The sequence below is a fragment of the Phoca vitulina genome, unplaced genomic scaffold (genome assembly GCF_004348235.1).
Source record: "Phoca vitulina isolate PV1807 unplaced genomic scaffold, GSC_HSeal_1.0 scaffold48, whole genome shotgun sequence".
Classification (NCBI taxonomy): Eukaryota; Metazoa; Chordata; class Mammalia; order Carnivora; family Phocidae; genus Phoca; species Phoca vitulina.
In genome coordinates, this window is record NW_022589751.1 from 12,289,979 (window position 1) to 12,312,595 (window position 22,617).

The window sequence follows — 22,617 nt, forward strand, 5'->3', positions numbered from 1 at the left end:
GCCTTCGGCTCAGGTCATGATCCCAGGGTCCTGGGATCGAGTCCCACATCGGGCTCCCTGCTCAGCGGGAAGTTTGCTACTCCCTCTCCCTCTGCTGCTCCCCCTGCTTGTGCTCGCTCTCTCTCTCTCTCTCTGACAAATAATAAAAAATAAAAAATAAAAAATAGAAAATAAATCTTTAAAAAAAAAAAAAAAATTGGAATAGATTACCAGGTCCTAGAGACCTAAGGAAACAGAATCTCCATGTGTAGGGCCTGAGAATTTATACTGTTAACAAGGTTTCCTGGTGATTCTGCCACATAGCCAAGTTTGAGTACTTTAATAGTGAACTGAGCAAAGACACTGGAGTCAGAAAGTACTTATTTCAAATCCAGACTCTATTAGCTACCAGTTGTATGACTCTATGAGCTTCAACTTCCTCATCTTAAAATAGGGATAATACCTAAAAAAAGGGTTGCTGTGACAAGTAGAATTATTTGTAAAGCACTCAGTACACTACTTGTGCAGGTTTTAAAATATGCCCACTTCTCCCTTTAAGAGCTTAATTCTTCTCCCACCCTTGAGCGTAGGCTGTACTTAATGACTCATTTCTAATAAATAGAATGTGGTAGAAAAGATATTACTTCCGAGGAAAGATCATAAAAGATAGTCAGCTCTCACTTTGTTCTCTCTCCTCAGATCACTCACTTTGGGGAAAGCTAGCTACCATGTCATGAAAATATCCAAGCTTCCCTATGCAGAGGCCCATATGATGAGCAACTGATACCTCTAGCCAACAGCTATATAAATGAGCTTGGAAGTGGATACTCCAACCCCATTCAAGCCTTTGGATGACTGTAGCTCCACTCAACATTTTGGGGTGTCTCAGGAGGAATCTCCTGAGTCAGAATCACTAAACTAAGTCACTCCCCAAATTCCTAAACCACAGAAACTATGAGATACTAAATGTTTGTCAGGTTTTTTTTTTTTTTTAATTTATTTAAGTAATCTCTACACCCAATGTGGGACTTGAACTCATGACCCTGAGATCAAGAGTCACAGGCTCTTCTGACTGAGCCAGCCAGGGGCCCCCAAATGGTTGTTGTTTTAAGCCACTAAGTTTTGGGGTAACTTTGTACGAAGCAATAGATATATTATTCAACAAAAGTAGGTAAGAATAAAGAAATGAGAGTAGTGATTATATTTAATGAGAAAGTATAATGGATGAACATTGCCCAATATCCAGAAGAAAGATTCTGCCCACAGAAGAATTGAGTCTGATAATACCTACTGACTTTTTTTTTTTTTTAAGATTTTATTTATTTATTTGAGAGAAAGAGTGAGCATGAGTTGGGGGAGAGGGGCAGAGGAAGAAGCAGACTCCCACGGAGCAGGGAGCCCAACTCAGGGCTCGATCCCAGGACCCTGAGATCATGACCTGAGCCCAAGGCACCTGCTTAACCGACTGAGCCACCCAAGCACCCCTTTAGCTGATTTTTAAAACTAAACTTACTTAATCATAATGTGATGTTATTATTTGAGATAGAACATATACATTTGATGAGAAAGAAAAAAACACATTCCCCAAAAGATCCTGAAAAGAACAGATTCCTACCCTCCTTCCCTATGATGACATCTGCCTGGGCTGCAGAGCTGGAGAAATACAAGCCATCAAATACACTTACTTCTTCATGATCTGGATTTCATGGCACCACCGTTCTCTGTTTTTGGTACTTAGTTCTAGGCGACATGACTTAATTGCTATTTTGACATCAAGTTCCTGTCAAAATAGAAAATCAACAGAGAAAAATATATTAATTAGGTTCTTGTGTAGATTTACTTGCTATCAAAGAAATGCCAACCTGGGGAAACAAAATACTTTAGCTTTACTAATTAAACAGATTTATCCACAGCTCTCTTGAGCCAATGCTTTTGCTAAGCAAACCATGAGACACTATTAAAGGAATGCTTCAAAACTGACCTTCACCCCAGCCTCCATAATATGAAAAACCCACAGTGAACATCACACCCAATGGAGAAAAACTGAGAGCTTTTCCCCAAGGTCAGGAACAAGATAAAGATGTCCACTCTCACCACTTTTATTCAACATAATACTGGAAGTCCTAGCCACAGCAATCAGACCACAAAAAGAAATAAAAAGCATCCAAATTAGTAAGGAAGAAGTAACATTTTCACTATTTGCAGATGACATGATACTATACACAGAAAACCCTAAAGATTCCACAAAAAAGGACCTTGAATAGCTAAAGCAATCTTGAAAAAAGAAAAATAAAACTGGAGATATCACAATTCCAGACTTCAAGTTATATTCAAAGCTGTGGTAATCAAAACAGTATAGTGGTACAAAACTAGACAAATAGATCAATAGAAGAGAATAGAGAGCCCAGAAATAAACCCACAATTATATGCTCAATTAATCTATGACAAAGGAGGCAAGAATATGCAATGGGAAAAAGTCTCTTCAACAAATGGTGTTGGGAAAACTGGACAGTTACATGCAAAAGAATAAAACTGGACCACCTTCTTACACCATACACAAAAATAAACTCAAAATGGATTAAAGACGGGGGCCAGAGTGCCTCAGTCAGTTAAGCATCCGGCTCTTGATTTCACCTCAGGTCATGATCTCAGAGTTGTAAGATGGAGCCCTGTGTTGGGCTCCAGGCTGGGCATGAAGCCTGTTTAAGATTCTCTCTCCTTCTCCCTCTTTCCTCCTCCCACCACCCTCCCTGCTGGCGCATGTACACGCTATAAATAAATAAATAAACAAACAAACAAACAAAAAATAAAAATAGGATTCAAGACATAAATATGAGACCTGAAACCATAAAAATCCTAGAAGAGAACACAGGCAGTAATTTCTCTGACATCAGCCATAGCAACATTTTTCTAGATAGGTCTTCTGAGGAAAGGGAAATAAATGCAAAAATACACTATTGAGACTATATCAAAATAAAAAGTTTCTGCACAGCAAAGGAAACAATCAACAAAACTAAAAGGCAACCACTGAATGGGAGAAGATAGTTGCAAATGACATACCTGGTAAAGGGTTAGTATCCAAAATATGTAAAAACTGATATAATTCAACACCCAAAAAACAAATAATCCAACTAAATGGGCAGAAGAAAGGAATAGACAGTTCCCCAAAGAAGATAAACAGATGGGCAACAGATACATGAAAAGATGCTCATCATCACTCATCATCAGGGAAATGCAAATCAAAACTACAATGAGATATCATCTCACACCTGTCAGAATGGCTAAAATAAAAAAACACAAGAAACAGCAAGTGTTGGTGAGGATGTGGAGAAAAACCTCATGCACTGGTGGGAATACAAACTGGTGCAGCCACTGTGGAAAACAGTATAGAGGTACCTTGAAAAGTTAAAAATAGAACTACCCTATGATGAAATAATTGCACTACTGTGTATTTACCCAAAAACTACAAGAACAATAATTCAAAGGGATACAGGCACCCCTATGTTTACTGCAGCTTTATTTACAATAGCCAAATTATGGAAGCAGCCCAAGTGTCTTATCAATAGATGAATGGATAAAGAAGATGTAGCATAGGGGCGCCTGGGTGGCTCAGTTGTTAAGCGTCTGCCTTTGGCTCAGGTCATGATCTCAGGGTCCTGGGATCGAGCCCCACGTCAGGCTCCCTGCTCAGCGGGAAGCCTGCTTCTTCCTCTCCCACTCCCCCTGCTTGTGTTCCCTCTCTTGCTGTGTCTCTCTCTGTCATATAAATAAATAAAATCTTTAAAAAAAAAAAAGATATAGTATAAAATGGAATATTATTCAGCCATAAAAAGGAATGAAATCTTGCCATTTGTAACAACATGGATGGAGCTAGAGAACATAATCTAAATGAAATAAATCAGAGAAAGACAAATACCACATGATTTCACTCATATGTAGAATTTAAGAAACAAAACAAGCAAAGAAAGAGAGACAGACAGACAACCAAGAAACAGACTCTTAATTACAGTGAACAAACTGATAGTTACCAGAAGGGGGGTAGGTTGGGGGATGGGTGAAATAAGTGATGGGGATTAAAGAGTACACTTATAATAATGAGTACTGAGTAATGAACAAAATTGTTGAATCGCTATATTGCACATCTGAAACTTATATAACACTGTATGTTTACTGGAATTAAAATAAAAAGCAATAAAAAAAAGAAAAAACAAAGAGAGGGGGAAAAAATCTTGACAGGTCAAATGCCCAAGAAGATCAGATAATTTTTTTTCTCTCAGAGGAAAAAAAATAAAAGACCTCTTGTACTAACATACTTAGAGCTGAGATTTCCTGTCTCCCCAACAAACCCCTTTTTGAGCTTAGTCAAGACAGCTAACAAGGGCCCCAGCCGTCAGCATAACTAGAATGAAGGTGATAATTTAGGGTTACCTGGCCTCAGGAGCAAGAAATAGTTTCAATATAACCAAGCTTAACAAAAAAACCTCCAAAATTTGTTCCTAATCTTTACATTTCAAATGACATTTAAAAAATCCTAACAATGGCTATATTTCTATTTCTATATCTATAAAATGAACTTAATAGCTCTTGCCTATGACTAGTAATTTAGCCAATTCTGACTGAAATTAAACCCCACCTGATGCACATTACAGGAAATAGACCTCATCACATTCTGGCAACAGTAATAATGCAGCCCAGGAACAGCAGTCAGGACCAACAGGAAGAAAAAAAAAATACAGTATATAGATGAGGAAGCAAGACATTAACTTGTATGGGATATTCTAAATGGGGGCAGAGGGATGGTGAAGGGAAGAAGCTAGAGATAAGACAGGCTATGTACAGAGAAAGAAGAAAGGAAGTAGGATACACTACAATCTAGCTTAAATACAGTCCTCATTCCCTTCAACCTTTCTTTTGTTTTGAGCAGGTACCTGGCTGTAGCTAGGTCCCACGTAAACTTTTACCACCATGGAGACAATTAAGTATAACCACGAACAACATTAAGCCCTAAAACCTGGGAATATTTCAGAGACAGATAGTGGCGATTGTTGCACAACAATGTGAATGTACTTAACGCCACAGAACTGTAAACTTAAAAATGGTAAATGTTATCTATTTTACCACAATAAAAAAAATGGAAAATACAAAGTTAGTTTCTTTACTAAAGTACTTCTCAGAGCTTTTAATATGCTAATGTGGATTATGACTCTCCAAGTGAAACAATATTTTATACAGCATTTACCCAATGTATTTGACCACAGTATTCTTTTTTCAAAGCATTTCACACGATTAATTTTCCCAAACACACTTTGAGAAGTGCTACCCTATTCCCTAGGAAGAATTCTTTGGTTATTTTTGCCAAGCTTCCATATTACTTTATAAATACCTTTGTTATATAGGTTACCACATTGTACTTAAAGTGTTTCTGTGTCTGCCTCTCCCACTAGACTTGAAATCTCCTTGAGGGCAGAAAATACTATTTTTATTGACTTGGGTACCACCAGCACCCAGCATAATAATCAGATAAATAAACTATCTCACATCCTTTTCTCTTCCTCACTGTGATTTAAGAGACGTGGATAAAATACTGGGACATGGTTTCCACCAAAACACAAAGATCTTGAAAGCTGTTAAAGGCAAATACGAAGTCAGACTTAGAAAAGTAATGATGCTGTTTCCAAGTCTTAGGACAGAGTATTTCTTTTCTTTTCACTACAGGCCCAGTTATCAAATGTCCCAATTTGGGGGAAGAGCCAGTCTAGACACCTGGAAAGTTTTCGAGAGATTTCTAGGATTCTAGAAGAACCCAAATCTCTTCCATTTAAAAGATAATGAATTCCAGAGTAGAGACTGAAAGTAGAAGGGTGGTTGTGGGGGGGGGGGGGAATGGGAATTTATCAGGAGTTATCATTTAATGATTACAGAGTTTCAGTTTGGTAAGATGAAAAAGTTCTAGAAATAGATGGTGGTAATGGTTGCACACCAATGTGAATGTACTTAATGCCATGTACTGTACACTTAAAAATGGTTAAAATGGTAAACTTTACATTATATATATCTTACTACAATTTTTTTTTTTAAGTGATGTGTTGATCTATCTCCAGTCAGGGACCAAGAAAAGCAGTCACAAAAGCAGGCTAACAAGCGTATTTTTTCTTATGACCAGGCTGATGGGCAGGCTTAGAAAACAAGGCCATAGGCAACATTCCACTGGAAGTACTTGGCTCCCTCTTTTCTCTTTGAGTGCCTTATGTCCTCTCTGATGATCAGAATTATTAAATTTACTACTTGTCTAGCTGTCAAAGCACTCAATGCCTTAGTCCTTCACCTCCCATTCTCCCTCTCTCCAAGATGTCCTCCTATGCTCTATCTAGAAAGCTGCTTCGCAAAATTTCCTCAGTTCCAACAGTGACATTTGTCATTGTGACTGCCACAGAAACATGCCTATTCCTCCCAGGTATACTCCCATGTCCCCTACCTCCCACCCTATATTATCGGCTCTCTATCCATACCCCTATTCCTTAAGACAGCAAATCTTGAATTCATTTTTCCATTCACAGGTCAATTGCAAGCATTTTAATAATATTTTAACTGCTCATCTTCCCCATGTTTTTCACTCAGTTTTATCTTTTACAAAACAATCTTCCAAAGACACCACTTTTATCTTGACATTTCCTTTTTTTAAGGCCAATTAATAATGGTAAAGATGATGACAACAGCAACAATACAGGAGCAGCAGGAGTTAACATTTGAGGGTTTAACTTAGGACAGGTACTGTACTTAGCTTTACACATATTATCTTATTTAACTCTCAAACAGACCCATGATGTATATAATTACTTTAACTATTTTACAGATGACAAAACAAAATCTGCAAGGATTATTAGTCAAGGATGTATACCTCTAAAAGGTTTGTGAATGTCCTTCAGGAGAGCATGACCCCCCTTCAAATGGCAATGCATAAGGTGGTGGGGATGTGCAACTGTGCATTTTGCTGGGAAAAGGGTTCATAGCTTTTATTTTTATATTGAAAGATGCATATCTCAAACATGATTATTAACTGCTGGTAAATGGTTAAACATTTTCAATTAAATTAAAGCAAAATTCCTGAGTCTGAAGTTAGCTGTCTTCACCGACTAGAACACCTCACACCCAATCTACTTCCTTCCCTTAGGAAGCCATGATCATTTCACCAGCTGATCCTTACACTGTTCCCTACCCAGAACGCATCCCCAAATCTGAAGCCTACCCGATGCCTCCAAAAGCTCAACTGTGGACCCATGAAACCTTCCGTGTCTATTCCAGCCCCTACAGGTATCACACAGCCTCCAAGCACACACATGAACACACACATTCCAACAGTCAACCCCCTTCTTCAGTCCCATTTTCTCACCCATTCATGCTCGCAATACACACTTTAATGTGCATCTGCCTCGCACACCCCGACACACTCTACATTCGGAGACACAGACGCAGTGTCACACTCTAAACAGTTTGTCATATCTTGGCATTCATACCAGAAGTTCCCCCTAAGAGCTCTATCTCACACACACTGACCCAGGACCTCGGATACAGCCTCGGACTCAGTCACCAGACTCTCAGGCACAGTATCACACATTCACTCATTTACACAGGCTTACTGGCCCACACTACTGCCCAAAGTCTCACCGACAGTCCCTCACGTACTGACAGTCGCTGTGTTCCACAGACGCTCTGACAAACACCCACCGCCGCTCCCTCTCGCGCCCCACCTCACCCGATGCTGATACAGGCAGACGTTCCCAAAGCCGCCGGTGCCCAGCCGCTCCCGCATCTCCCAGGGCCCGCCCGCGCCCGGCCGCAGCCCCGGGGGCCGCTCCATGGGGCGGGAGGGCAAGCGGCCTCAGGTTCCGCCACTGTTCCCAGGCCGGTTCCGGGCCGCCGAGGCTCGCGCGTCTTTCTTCTCGCGAGATGTATGCGTCACTTCCGGTAACCGCCACACGGAAAGCCCTGCCCCAGCTTCTGCCCCGGGGCATACAGGAGTCCAGCCAGCGAAAGGATCGGGGAGAGTGGAGCTCGCCTTCAGTTGGCTAAGTCCCCTGGGCATTTTCCTGGCTGAGAGAACCCACATATGTTTTCCCAGGCTTCCAAAACTATAACCTCTCCATTCAAGTCATTTTCTAAACTTCACATCGTCTCCACCCCGTCTCCATTTCACCTTTCTTCCGACCTCTGCCATCTATCCTCCAACCCCACCACCCGCTGAACTGGCACTGGCAAAAGCCACCAATGATTCAAATATTGCGGAATCGAAAAACTAGAAAGACTCCTGCGCTAACAGGTCTACTGATGCATTAAATTTTACAGTCTTTTTTTTAATGGTTAATCATCTTCCATAAAGTCAGGCTCAGCTCTTCTTTTGCTTGACTTCTTGTACACCTGTTCCAGGATCTCCCCTGTAATCACAAACGACTCAAGGATGTGACGCTGTTGCGAAGTAAAGAATATTCCTCCTGATTTCGGGAGCTTTCCCCTAAATGCCTCACGGAGCTTGCAGTCCAGTGGTCTTCCATTTATGGGTTTGCCAGTGCAGTAGTTCCTCATTGCGGGAATTGTTTCTGATGCGTGATGCAGGGCTGCAGATGCAAGCTTCAGGAATGCTGTTGGTGCAACAAGAAGTGCTTCCCAGTGGCGGATAGCCTTAGCATGGAAGAACCAGCTTTCCATTTTCACTTTGAGTTGGTCATATGCCTCAGCCTCACAGAACTTGGGGATGTAGTCAGTCACTCTGGGTGTAAAAATCACTGTGGCGTCCAATTCTCTGAAGAAATGTATCAGTTGCATTAGTGGTCATTTGAAACCCCTTTGAGATCATGTGCGCTTGGACCATCGTTTGCACAGCCCCACCTGTGGTGATCTCAGTACTTAAATTCCAACTAACACTTTGTGACCCACAAACAGATGTAACATGCTGAGATGCCTAAAGGTGGATCCAGCATGTGCACCACAGCAGTGTTGCTGACTGTTCTGAAAGCACTGAACTGGCTTCTGGCAGAGCACATGGGTCTATTGATTGAGAATCCCTGAATAGTGCAACCAGAATGTTGAATACTGCATGTACAAGCCATGTCATGGTGTTGGGCCTCAGTAATGTGTGGTAGCAGATTCTGGATTCCCACATGTGCTTAGTTGCCATGGAGCTGGAGTTGGAGGTGATGGCAAATGGTACCTCCCAAACACATCTGTAAGAGTTGGGCCGACTGCACTGATGATTGCGGTACTGATTGCCCCTAACAGTATAAAGCCCTTTGTCTGCTAGGTGTACTGCATAGCCTATCACCGGAGTGTGTCTGAGCTCCGCGCGTGGGGGGTGGGCAAATTCTTGTAACACTCACTTGGAAGAGCTAAGGAGCGATGCTGAGGACCTGAGGATACTGATGAGTGGGCTGACCCTACATTGGCCATTTTTGCAGGAACCAGATTGTTTCTCATAGTTCACTCTTTGAACATCCCCATTCTCGGGGATGCTGCTTAGCTTGTTTTTAAATTCTGGGATGGTCCACCTCAGGCTTCATGATCTTCAAGTTTGAGAGTCTGTTTTTTCATGTATAAAATGGAGGCAATAATACCTCAATAGACATTTTGTGAGGATTAAGTGAAACATTGTCTGGGCCATAAGTGCCCAATCTAAAGGAACAATTATTTTTCTTTTGGCTTCCAAGATACAGCATTCTCCTGTGATCTCTCCCTCTCTCTTTTCCATGTACTTGTGGATCGCTCTATTTCCAAGGACTCCTTAAATATTGATACTTAGGTATTCATCTTCAGCTTAGGACTGTATTCATCCTATCTTATTTTCATAATTTCAGCTATGGCCTACACCCTGATGATCCCCAAAGCACTATCACCAACCCAGGTCACCATGAGTTTACAACTACCCAACAGCATACTGCAACTATCCTAAGCAGAACTCATCTTCCTTCTCTTAAAATCTGCCCCTTCTCTTCCCAATTAGACTGTAAACTCTGGGATAACGGGGACCATGTTGGGACATGGCCATACTCCTGGAGTCTAGAAAAATGCCTGGCACATAGGAGTTAAGTATTTGCTAAAGGGCTGAAAGAGCTCTTTTATATCAACAAGATGAATGCTATTAAGAGAAAAATGGCAAAGGCCTTAGGTCCCTTTTCTACCCTAGATTGTTCAGGGAGAAGGCACCTGTGAGATCCTGGAATAACAGCTGGGTCTAAAGCCCTGGACCCTATTACACACATACACACACACACACACACACATACACACAAACACACTACTTCATTTAATGGTACAGGTAACATGAACATAAGATACTTCCCAACCATGGAAAAGCATTTGGATTTTGATAGTTTAATGTTTTTGAAAATGTTGATTAACATATGCTGTACTTGGAGCTGGATGACAGACATGCTTATTTTAACAGGATTTTCATCCTAGAAATATTTTCAAAAAATACTCAATCTTAGGCCTCTTGCTGCAGGCAGGTTCCATGGGAATGCACAAAAAAGAGGCAGAAAAACAGTCCCCATGGGAGACTGCAGTTCCTTTAAAAAAGCAGGCTACTACTTCCTGTCAAGTTCATAAAGTGCCTTTCCCTTTGCTTAGTCATCCAGAGTGAAGTCAAAGGGCTCGAAGTCTTTCCGGAAGCGGCGAGCCAGCATCTCTTCCTCTTCCTTGCTGACCTGACAGTGCCTCCAGTCAGACTTGTCAGGAATGTTAAGGATGGCTTCACTGGCCAGAACCTCCCTGCAGAAAAAAAGTGTCAACAGTATCAGCCTGAAGCCCCCTCTTCTCTCTATTCCTCTCCAGCTAGAGAGCCCCTCTCAGCATCCCCCAAAGAAGGTATGCAGATTCCTCTGATTTTATTCATACTATTTTCTCTTGCCCAGAAGGCCATCTCTGCCATTCTATCAAAATCATATTCAAGTTAAGTGACCAGCTCAGGTCCCACCTCTTTTCTAAACCTTCAAACCCTATTTATTTCTCTCTCTTGAACAAGCTGGAACATTACTGGTACTTATAAAAGCAGCACTGACACAGTACAAAGACTGGGCCCTGGTGTTAGATCAGAGGCTGGCGGCACCTGGGTGGCTCAGCTGGTTAAGCGTCCAACTCTTGGTTTTGGCTCAGGTCATAATCTCAGGGTTGTGAGATCAAACCCTGGTCAGGCTCCACACTCAGCGGGGAGTCTGCTCGAGATTCTCTCTCCCCCTCTCCCTTACCCCTCCCCCCGCCCATGCACGTGAGCACGCTCTCTCTCTCTAAAATGAATAAAACCTTTTAAAAAAGATAGATCAGAGGCTTAATTCCATTCCTAGTTCAACCACTTGCTGTCTCTGACTTGAATATTACTTCATCCCTGAGTCTTGATTTCCTCACCTATGAAATGCAGTAGGGTTTTGTGAGGTAGGAAGATAACACAATCCAAGCACCAAACCAGCTATGAATACATCTTGTCTTAAACTCTAGTTTTGTCATCCCCATTAGACCATGACTTTGCTGAGGGCATCATGCAGATCACGCCTAGTATCATATACCACTGACTTTCTGCCTCTCCTAGAGGACTCAGGCCTATATAGGCACAATAGCACAGGCTCAATGTCAACAAAATAACTTATCTTGGCTCTCAGGACTAAAAAATACATACTGACACGCACACTCACATACAGGCTACCTTCTGTCACTGCTTTACATTTTTATTTATTTTTACACTCATTTTGATATATTAGAAATAACTCAGGGGCGCCTGGGTGCCCAGTCATTAAACGTCTGCCTTTGGCTCAGGGCATGATCCCAGGGTCCTGGGATCGAGCCCCGCATCAGGCTCTCTGCTCGGTGGGGAGCCTGCTTCTCCCTCTCCCTCTGCAGCTCCCCCTGCTTGTGCTCTCTGTCTCTCTCTCTGTCAAATGAATAAATAAAATCTTAAAAAAAAAAAAAAAGAAAGAACTCTAGTTGGGACACCTGGGTGGCTCAGTCAGTAGAGCATGCGACTCTTGATCTCAGGGTTGTGAGTTCGAGCCTCACATTGACTGTAGAGATTACTTAAAAAAATAAAATCTTTTTTTTTTTTTAAAGAAAGAACTCTATTTGTGTATCTATATGGTTCATTTTCCACTTTGAACTACAATAAATACAAGAGTTGAAAACAAATCACATGAGTCTTCTAAAAGTCACAGGATCTGAGCTCAAGTTCTAGCTCCCTGGTCAAGCCTTGAGCCTACTTCTTCATCTATAAAATGAAGACAGAACCATCTTTCTTGTACAGTGGGGAAAAAATATATTTTCAAGTATTTTGTTAACTATAAAATGTTATGTAATTGTATATTAGTATTTTGAAAAACAGTCAACATTGAAAATACAAAGGACTATCATGAGCACAAAATCATTCAGAGAACCTCACCTGTGGGCTCACATGCCTGTGTCTATCTGCAATTATGTGCCTACATCATCAGTGTCCGCATCTGCATCTGTTGCTAAGGCAACAACAAAACGATAATGTGAGATGTCTGAAGTCCCTAATCACACCTATTCTCTTAACTTATCAATCATCTTTTTGAAAATGTAGACAACCATATTTCCTGGACTTATATTCAATGGTAGCAATCTCTTGGAGGTTTCCCAAATTAGTCCAAGAAGGGTGCAAAGTTGCAGTTCTAACCAGGAAAAAAAAAACAACTGCCAATCAGATACCAGCATTAGATAATCTGTTCTGCACCTCTTCTACTGCCCTCCCTCCATACTCTATTTCCTCTTGCCAGCAACTTCCTATCTTCAGTCTGCCTATGATAACACTCCCTATGTGGTTTTACAATCACGTTCTGTCTAATATAAGGAGCATAAATGAAGGCTCCTCTAGGCCTTAGGACACTACACAACAATGAGGTTAAAAACCTCATGTTTTAGAGTTGAACATACCTGGGTTTGAATCTACCGTGCGTGCTCATGGACAAGCTACTTAACCCCTCTAGAGCCATGCCATCCACTTTAGGAGCCACTAGCCAGATCTAGATATTTAAATTTTAATCCTGATTAAAATTAAAAATTTAGTTCCTCAGTCATATCAGCTATATTTCAAGTGCTGAGGAGCCACGTGTGGCTCGTGACTACTCTACAGGACAGCGCGGAGTTATAGAACATTTCCAACATCACGGCAAGTTCTACTGGGCACGGCTCTGGAGCCTGAATTTCCACTTTGGTAAACTGGGATGACGGTACCTATCTTCCAGAGCTGGGAAGATCAAATGAAGCGATGCATGTAAACCTCCTGGCACAGTGCCTGGCACAGAGCATATGCTCAATTAATGGTAGCACTTTATTCCTCTGGGCTAGAAGGCCCGCACTCTAATATTTGCTCTCTAAATCTCTCTCTCACGCTCAATGTCAACCTTTTCTTGAAGCCTTTCACAAAGTAGAAATAAGCTCTCCCTTTTCTGAATTTTTTTTTTCTTTTTAAAGATTTTATTTATTTGACAAAGAGAGACACAGCGAGAGAGGGAACACAAGCAGGGGGAGTGGGAGAGGGAGAAGCAGGCTTACGGCTGAGCAGGGAGCCCGATGCGGGGCTTGATCTCAAGACCCCGGGAAGATGACCTGAGCCGAAAGCAGACACTTAATGACTGAGCCACCCAGGCGCCCCCCCTTATCTGAATTTCTAAAGTCCACTATTCCTCAAAACTTTCTTATGGTGCTTTTCACATTCTGCATTACATTACTGTCACATATGCAAATATCTGACTTGCCCTAAGACTACAGGTTCCTTGGGGCAAAGACTTTTCCTACCTGGCTTTTTATTCAATTGTCTATGCAGCCCACTGATCTGTTCATAGTAGGCCTAGTGAAAACACATTTAAAATAAGAAAAATATACAAACCTTCCAAACTGTAAAGGAAAATTCTTTTTAATTCTATGGAAAAGCTTCTCTCCTGTGTCAAGTTCAACATAAAAATATGCTGCTCCTGGCTGTGCAATCTAAAGTAAACAGAGCTGTATGAGGACATATCATAATGCTTTAAAAATCTAAAACCTAGCTCATCTCTTATATAAACTTTTATTTGGCAAAGAATTCAGTCTAGAAGCACAAGAAAAAGAATGTGAGCAGTACAGATCCCAAGCCACTTAATGGAACACAGTTTAAAAAGCCAAACTACCAGATATTACAAAGATCCTCCCAGTGGCACCCATCCTTCGAAGTTCCTGCCTTAGGAAATTTCGCATTTTTTGCTCTTCCCAGGAATGCACTGAGGCATTGCTGTAATGCCACCCTCATCATCTCCAAGATCCAATCAGTACCCCACACTCTAGGTCCAAACCGTCCAGCTGCCTATTTAACATTTTGGGGATGCCTTGATATTACCTCCGGCTCAACATGTCAGAAACCACGTTTTACTTCTCATCCTTTACTTTACATCCTTCCCCTCCTGTCTCACCTGCTTGACGTCAGCGTGCTCTGGGATTTCCAACAGCTCAATCTGCTGCTGCTCTGCCTGGGTAATGAAGGCATCTTTAATGTCATCTGTACTGCAGCAGCTGAGTGGCACAGGAATGACCTGGGGGGCGGGGGGGCGGGGGAGAGGCAGACAGATAGAAGAAACTCTTTGTACAGGTCCCTGAGAGGTCATGCCTCCCGCACAGTCCCTGAGAAGTAGCAAATCCATCACAGGGGTGGAGACATACCCCTCAGCAGGGATTCTCCTCAGGCCAGCCAGGCTTGTGTCAGCCTGTCTGTAAGGACTTAAACTTACGAGATAGCTTGCCACATGTGGGAGCCAATGCCTGATGCAAGAAAGGCTAGAGAGAGATCTCTCTGTCATCAAGCCCTTGCTGGCTCCTGTGTAATCTAGGTGGCAGAGTCAGGCCCATTTGAAAATTTAACAAATGTGCCAGAAAGAAAACCACCACAACTACAAACCAATTATCCATAAACAATCCCCAAATTTCTGAGCTGAGAGCTCCATCAAGGCTCTGGGACTATTTCTCACCTCTAAGACTTCACTCGTGCTGGTGAAATAATACCCACTCACATAAATGCCCACTCTCTTCCACCCCTAACAAGGGCCCAATCTTTCTTGAAACCTTCCTCAATGTACCCGTTTCTTTTCTAAACAAGGCACTTACTATCTGTGCTGGCCCATTCACACTGACCATGCACTTCCCTGTGAAATCTCTGGATTTATCATCAGAGAATCTTTAACCTTTTAAATGAACATTAGTCAAACATTATTATGCTGAGCGAAATAAGTCAAACAGAGAAAGACATGTATCATATGACCTCACTGATATGAGGAATTCTTAATCTCAGGAAACAAACTGAGGGTTGCTGGAGTGGGGGGTGGGGTGGGAGGGATGGGGTGACTGGGTGATGGACACTGGGGAGGGTATGTGTTCTGGTAAGCGCTGTGAATTGTGCAGGACTGTTGAATCTCAGATCTGTACCTCTGAAACAAATAATGCAATATATGTTAAGAAAGAAAAAAAGAAGAAGAAGAATGTAGCAGGAGGGGAAGAATGAAGGGGGGGAAATCGGAGGGGGAGAAGAACCATGAGAGACGATGGACTCTGAAAAACAAACTGAGGGTTCTAGAGGGGAGGGGGTTGGGAGGATGGGTTAGCCTGGTGATGGGTATTGAGGAGGGCACGTTCTGCATGGAGCACTGGGTGTTATGCACAAACAATGAATCATGGAACACTATATCTAAAACTAATGATGTAATGTATGGGGATTAACATAACAATAAAAAATTAAAAGAAAATTTGTATTAACTATTTTAAATACTAAAATTTTAAATATTTAATTTTAGATTGGACTTATATATTGAACTCTTAATTGATGTTATTTAAATACCTGTCAATATCCAGGTCCCACTGGGTCCTTCCAAGTTCCTGGGTGGAGGCCACCTACCTGTAGCTGAAGGTGATGGCTCTTATAATTTCTCTCAAATAGAACACACCGTTTCCCCCGACTCTTAAAGAACCGCCTCAGTGTCGCCTTATACTTCTCCACCTCTTCTACCACCTCTGCTGAAAGCTCCACCACTGACTGGTAGTGGCCAATGGGTAGGACGAGGACATGGTCATCAGATAAGCCTCCTTTGGCCAGGGCAAGGTAGCACTATGGAGGAAGCACACAGAATCAAGACATCAATGCCATATGTATGATTCTTCAGGGAGAAAAGCCTATATAAAGAGTGACCATGAGGGTGTGGACAAAGTGCTCGAGAGGCTATCAACAGAAATTCTCCTACTTTAAAAAACCTGATTTTAGAGGTTATAACAAGAACCTGATAGAAGAATAAAATTAGATGCAACAAATCTCTATCCAACTATCAAATGAACTGGGAGCAAATGAATGGCACACCATCAGGCTTTTGGCTTTGAATACACCAAAGCTGAAGGAGACAGGAACAGTAGTTGGTTTTTCCCTCCCAGGATCCAAACTTGAAAGCGATTTTTCAGTTGTTATTGCCTTCAGCCACAGAAAGATAACACTTGATTTCAAAATGACCACTTTCCCTATGATAACATCAAATCCCACACGCCCCCCCCCTAAGTACACCCTCTGGACTCACAAAAAAGGCAAAGATGTCATGATTAGCATCCAGTGTCCCTACAGCCTTAAGCTGCTGCCTAACCTATACAAAATGAAAGCAAACAGATAACTTAATGGGATGGAAGGAAGAAGGAGAAACCTCAAACTCAGACACATCCAAAGAAGTAGAAAACTATGGCTCCCAACAGTGGATATCAGCAGCTAAGCAGCAACTAAAAATATTTCTGTCAAAACCAAAACATGCAAGACTGCTCTACCCTCAGATATTCTTTGAAGGGAAAACACTATGAGTAGAGAAATGGCCAGTGACTATCACCATAGGCAAATGAAGGTACTACAGCTTTAGAAAAAGCAATCCAACATTTCCTTTTAGTGTCATGAGTTCAATGTTAAGACTGAAGGAATGAGTCATTTATCATTAACACTGAGACAATCCAACAGAATGACAGAAGAGGTATCTGAAACAATCTAAAGCATGATCATCCTTGATTTACTTGGCATAGAGGACAGAACACATCTACAAACTTAATCTTCCAGATGACAAGTCATCAAAGCCTCATAAGCACTAAAATATTTTCCTAGTTTCAACAATAAATATTTTGGATTGTATGTTTTTTGTTTTTTTTTTTAAGATTTTATTTATTTGAGAGAAAGAGAATGAGAGAGAGAGAACAAGAGTGGGGAGGGTCAGAGGGAGAAGCAGACTCCCTGCCGAGCAGGGAGCCCGATATGGGACTCGATCCTGGGACTCCAGGATCATGACCTGAGCCAAAGGCAGTCGCTTAACCAACTGAGCCACCCAGGCGCCCCTGGATTGTATGTTTTAAAAGATTACTCTTGAAGCCTGAGTCTTCTAACCTTTTCTTCATGTCAAAGGGTCACTGCCATAAACATCAGTTTTTATATTGTAATGTGCAGTAAAGCTATTGAAGGTTTCTAGTCCAGACTAAAGAGCACCTCTCACACCCAGTGCAGTACCTCCCAGTACTTGTGAACAGTTTCACACTTGCCCAATCTCCTCCTTCCTTTCAACTTCTCATCTTTTGTTCTACACTTGAATTATCTCTAAAAATGTATAAATAATACCTGAATGAATGTTTCTCCCATAAGTAAAATGCATGAATTTTGCAACAATTATTTTGGACTCTTAGCAGCCTTTCCCTCCTTTTACCAGTTTGTGGCCATGGGCCATTAACATAGTTCCATGTATATCCCTGGAGGAAGGCATGGCAAAGACAGAGAAAGTCAAGACAAAAAAAAGTAGTGAGAGGAGATCAAGAGGAATGGTTGCAGGGAGGGGATTCTAAACCCTCTGCCAGATGCCCAAAGGTCCCAGAGATTCCTAAGAGGTTTCTACCAGACAAAGAACAACAGCTAAGTGTAGACTTGAATACTAGGTAGTCTAAAATTTTCATGTGGCCTCCTACTTGGGGTGCTGGGCTGGGCTACAAACAAGACCAGAGATATTTTTTGCCCATGTGGTTCAGGCCTAGATGAGAAGGAAACAGGTTTCTTTGATCATCCCCTAGTCTCATACCCTGGGCTAGATAACCCTGGGCAATTAAAAGGTGAATGGAAAGGAAAGGTCATTTCTCCCTGAGGCCTAGAGCAGCCCTGAGCTAAGTCACCTGTTCCAAATCTGTCTTCCCCTGTGTGCCATTTTGAACTATTGAAGCTTCCCCAACAGAAGGCAATCCAAAGCCTGCCTACCATACAAGCTGTGTGGGAGAGAAGAATAGCATAAACTAATCCAAAGAAGAAAACAAGGTCCAAGAGAGAATCCAAAAAGGGCATTCCTGTAAAACCAAAAACTTTTCAAGTTTGCTCTTCTTCCTACTAAAGAGTTCATCCATAGACTCCATGGCCTAATTAGGTCCCAGGCCTTGACCCAATAGTGCTCCCCCTAGGGACAGGAGTGTGCCAATAATCAAGACATAAAATTTAAATGTAGAAGACTGGGACTCTTCAGTCTGAAACTATAAAGGTAGAGAGGGATGTGACTTAAAAAGGGTACAATGATGAAACTGAGACTCTGGTCAGTCTATAGGAGGCCACAATAAAGGGTCTTCAGATTGTGAGGATAAGCTGAGGAAATGCTCACCCTCAGAAACCAAAATTAGAATAAATCAATGAAAAAGAGATGAAAGTATCTATTTGCAGAAGCATTACACACTGAGAAACGGTCTATAAAATATTTCCATCAAAAGCCATGGGAAACAGCCAATTCTAGTCACAGGTGACTAGGGTGCAACTGTAATCCTGAAAATTAAGCTTTCTTCATTCTAAGTGAATGAAAAAGAAGGATAATGGTCTATATAGATGCCAGGAAAATGAGGGTCAAAGACCAGTATTATTCAATACCTAAACAAGTCCCGCCCAAGGAAAAATATCTGGAGAAGTCTGAAATGGGACAACTTTACTGTGAGACACATAATTCATCAGTTTTCCACAGCCTGAATAAAATCATCCTCAGGATCATCCAGTTCTTTGATTCAGTGCTTACCAAGCAACCCTTTAATTATTATCTTGGGTTCCCAGTTACCCACACTAAAAATGTAGATATGGGTACTCCTGTCTTGGGATGCTATATCCTCTATTACTAGGCAAAACTGAGAATTAATCACTTTAGTCTTTTATATAATTATTTAGTATGAATCTATTCCCAGGGTTAAATAATTATAGATAAAAATTAATAAACTCAGGTTTCTAAATCTGAAGATAGAAAAAAAGAATATCAACAGTTTTCACCCAAAATGAGTATATAGGCAACAGAGGACTCCCTTTTTAGGACAAAGAAAATCCTTTTTTAAATACTGAGTAATTAATGAAAGCAACTCATCACCTCTAATTTGTATGGACCAAAAAAGGTCAAGAAGTGTATGAAGGCATCACCCTAGGAGATACACCTATTTGTCAGAGAGGGAGGAAGAGAGGGGGCACTGTGACACAACAAAACCACAGAAGAATTAAAATAATTAAAAACACAGACAATAACAAATGTGGGAAATGTCGGAAAACAGGAACCCTCATACATTGCTGGTGGGGATGTAAGATGATACAGCCATTTTGGAAAACAGTTTGGCAGTTTCTCAAAAAATTAAATATAAATTTACCAGCAATTCCATTCCTAGGTATCTATCCAAAAGAAATGAGAACATATGTCCACGCAAAGACATGCATACAAAGGTTCGTAGCAGCATTATTCCTAATAGCCATGAAGTGGAAACAACCCAAAAGCCCATCAACTGATAAATATACAGAATATATAAAAAGGACAATAAAAAGGAATGTAGGACTGATACATGCTACAACATGAATGAGCCTCAAGAATATTATGCTGAATAAAAAAAGCCATACACAAAGACCACATATTATATGACTCCATTTATATGAAATGTGCAGAAAAGGCAAACCTATGGAGACAGAAAGTAGACTAGTGGTTGCCTGGGGCTGAGGATGGGAATGGGGAGTCACCGTAAATGGGCACCAGTGAAGGACATGTTCTAAAACTGTGCTATGTGATGGTTGCACAACTTGGTAAGCTGACTACAAACCGGTGAATCGTACACTTTATTAAAGTGGGTAGATTTTATGAAATGTAAATTATGACTTTATTAAATCAATGAAAGACAAACAAATAAGGGTGTCCTTCTCTGTAAAAGGTCCACGGAAGTAACTCACATGTGTGCCGATGCTGACCACCAGATGCTTTTCCACTTCAGGGCTGGCAAGGCAAAACCAGCAGGGTCCTGGAGGCTGAGCTTTAGACGGAAGAAAGCAGATGTTACTATGGTCCAAGCACTCCAGCATATATATAATCACCCTATAGAACTCAGCCTTATCTGATCTTCATACATCGAAAAGACTGGTACACAGCACTGCCACAAAGGGCTGGCCCTGCTGTGCTTCCACTGTGTCCCCCCACTCCCCATAACCATTAGCAAGGAAACGGACCACTACGAGAAGAGCTCTGAATTTGCCACCATTCACAGGTGGATAACCACAAGTGGATGACCACATACTGACTGAAGTAGCATCGAACTGGCAACGAGCTGCAATGGAAGAACACTGAACTGGATGTCAAGAGTCCCAATTCTAGCCCCAGCTTTGCCACGAGCCAGCCAGAGGACTCTGGGTAATAAGTTTACCCCACCAAGGTCCACTTCTTCAACTTTGAAACATAGCACAGAGGGGTGGAGAAAGTGGATTTCAATGAAATAACCTTACAATCCTTTTTACCAGTTTGATTATTCTATGATTTTATGAACCTCATTGGTTTTGTAGGCTCTTTACTTCATATGTTTTACAGACCTGAGGGAAGGAAAGGAGCTTTCTCCATAGTTCTTTCAGGAATAGCCTCAGATACCCTCAAAATCAGGCCATCTCAGTATTATTTTATTTTTGGTCTTAATGACCCCTTGTACGGTTTTCCTTTTCCAGAAGAGGCTCCCTCAGCAATGCCATGTCCCACACAAGACCTGCAGTAAGTTACTGCTCACACAGAAGACCTCAGGAACCAAGGTACTTACGAGGTTTGCGAGGCTGCTTTGGGTGAGGAGAAGACTTGCTATCTCTGCCTGTAGATGAACGCTTCCTTCCCTGCTTTTCATTTAAATCAAAGAAAAATTGACAGGCTGCTTCTTCCTGGAATGGTCAAAGGCAGAAGAGAAAATGTAATTAAACTAATCTTTAGACAAGGAGCCAACCATTCGCATACAAGGGAACATTCCTGCCACGTCACATCTACTTTTCCTTCCAGTCCTTTCTACCTACTCTAGATAAGAAAAATATCTTCCTAATCCTGATGCCTGGACTCTCAGTCATACTTCTCAACACTTAACCAAATCCATCTTTTTGTAAAAGCAAGTTAAAATGCAAGTTATAGGGGCACCTGGGTGGCTCAATTGGTTAAGTGGCTGCCTTCAGCTCAGGTCATGATCCCAGAGTCCTGGGATTGAGCCCCGCGTTGGGCTCCCTGCTCAGTGGAGAGCCTGCTTCTCCCTCTCCCTCTGACTGCCACTCTGCCTACTTGTGCTTTCTCTCTCTCTGTCAAATAAATAAAAATCTTTAAAAAAATAAATAAATAAAATAAAATAAAATAAAATAAAATGCAAGTTATAGAGCAATCCTTGCCTAAAACAGAACAGTATGAACCCACCCAAACACCTTCTCCTATCTCTCTCAGTAGGGCCTCAGTGTAGTCCTACAATTTCACAGGTCAAACAAGTCTAACTGAACTTTAATTAAAAAGATGAGGAGGTTGTTCAAGAAGAAAAAAAAGTCTGAGAAAGCAAACCATGCATACTAGTAAGGGAACTTGACATTCCTTATTTTAATGAGGGAAAAATTAGTTTCAGAAAAGTCTGCTATTAAGCAATGTCTTCAAAGTGAGTCCTCTTGCTAGCACTCATTATAAAATCACAAATTACATTGCTACCAAGCAGTTGGATCCTTGCCTGAAAAGTTAAAAATAGGGGTGCCTAGGTGACTCAGTCAGTTACACGTCTTCTTGATTTAGGCTCGGATCATGATCTCAGGGTCCTGGAATTGAGCCCCACCAGGCTCTGAGTTCAGTGGGAAGTCAGCTTGATATTCCCTCTCTCCCTCTCCTTTTGCCCCTCCCCCTGCTTATTCTCTCTCAATCTGTCTCTCTAAATTAAATAAATAAATATTTTTAAAAAGGTTAAAAATAAAGACTCAACTTTAGACAAAGAAAGATTTAACATGTGTAACTCCAACACATGAACCAAGTTTAGACAAAGAAAGACTTAAAATAAGAAACTGTTAACCTCGGGACACCTGGGTGGCTCAGTCGTTAAGCGTCTGCCTTCGGCTCAGGTCATGATCCCAGGGTCCTGGGATTGAGCCCCACATCAGGCTCCCTGCTCCGTGGGAAGCCTGCTTCTCCCTCTCCCACTCCCCCTGCTTGTGTTCCTGCTCTCACTCTCTGTCAAATAAATAAAAATTAAAAAAAAAAAAAAGAAACTGTTAACCTCAAACTACAATAAAAAACACTGAGCTTACCTGAAATCTGCTAAGGCTTTCTAAACACCATGATGATTTCCCAAGGAAAAAAAAAG

General features: G+C 41.5%; 2 protein-coding genes and 1 non-coding gene across 8 annotated transcripts in view; all 3 read right to left on the reverse strand.

Annotated features, from left to right (window-relative positions):
- Positions 1 to 7,900, reverse strand: part of CHUK (component of inhibitor of nuclear factor kappa B kinase complex) — a 46,834-nt gene extending 38,934 nt beyond the window's left edge. For all 5 annotated transcript variants that reach the window (XR_004302692.1, XR_004302690.1, XR_004302691.1 and 2 more), the window contains exons 1-2: positions 7,733 to 7,900; positions 1,665 to 1,759 (exon numbers count right to left, since the gene is read on the reverse strand). Coding sequence is in view for 2 of the 5 variants with exons in the window: in XM_032432408.1 (XP_032288299.1) it covers positions 1,665 to 1,759; positions 7,733 to 7,837 (200 nt within the window). In the remaining 3 variants the exon portion in view is untranslated. The remainder of the gene's footprint in view (positions 1 to 1,664; positions 1,760 to 7,732) is intronic.
- A 2,372-nt stretch (positions 7,901 to 10,272) lies between these two features.
- The window catches only part of CWF19L1 (CWF19 like cell cycle control factor 1), a 28,517-nt gene continuing 16,172 nt past the window's right edge, over positions 10,273 to 22,617 (reverse strand). For both annotated transcript variants that reach the window (XM_032432525.1, XM_032432526.1), the window contains 6 exons: positions 21,067 to 21,181; positions 20,219 to 20,298; positions 15,890 to 16,099; positions 14,418 to 14,537; positions 13,862 to 13,959; positions 10,273 to 10,737 (listed from right to left, as the gene is read on the reverse strand). In XM_032432525.1, the coding sequence (XP_032288416.1) occupies positions 10,593 to 10,737; positions 13,862 to 13,959; positions 14,418 to 14,537; positions 15,890 to 16,099; positions 20,219 to 20,298; positions 21,067 to 21,181 (768 nt within the window). In that variant the 3' untranslated portion in view covers positions 10,273 to 10,592. The remainder of the gene's footprint in view (positions 10,738 to 13,861; positions 13,960 to 14,417; positions 14,538 to 15,889; positions 16,100 to 20,218; positions 20,299 to 21,066; positions 21,182 to 22,617) is intronic.
- LOC116649629 lies at positions 14,746 to 14,893 on the reverse strand. The gene has a single exon (XR_004302710.1). It is a non-coding gene; the product is annotated as a small nucleolar RNA SNORA12 (small nucleolar RNA).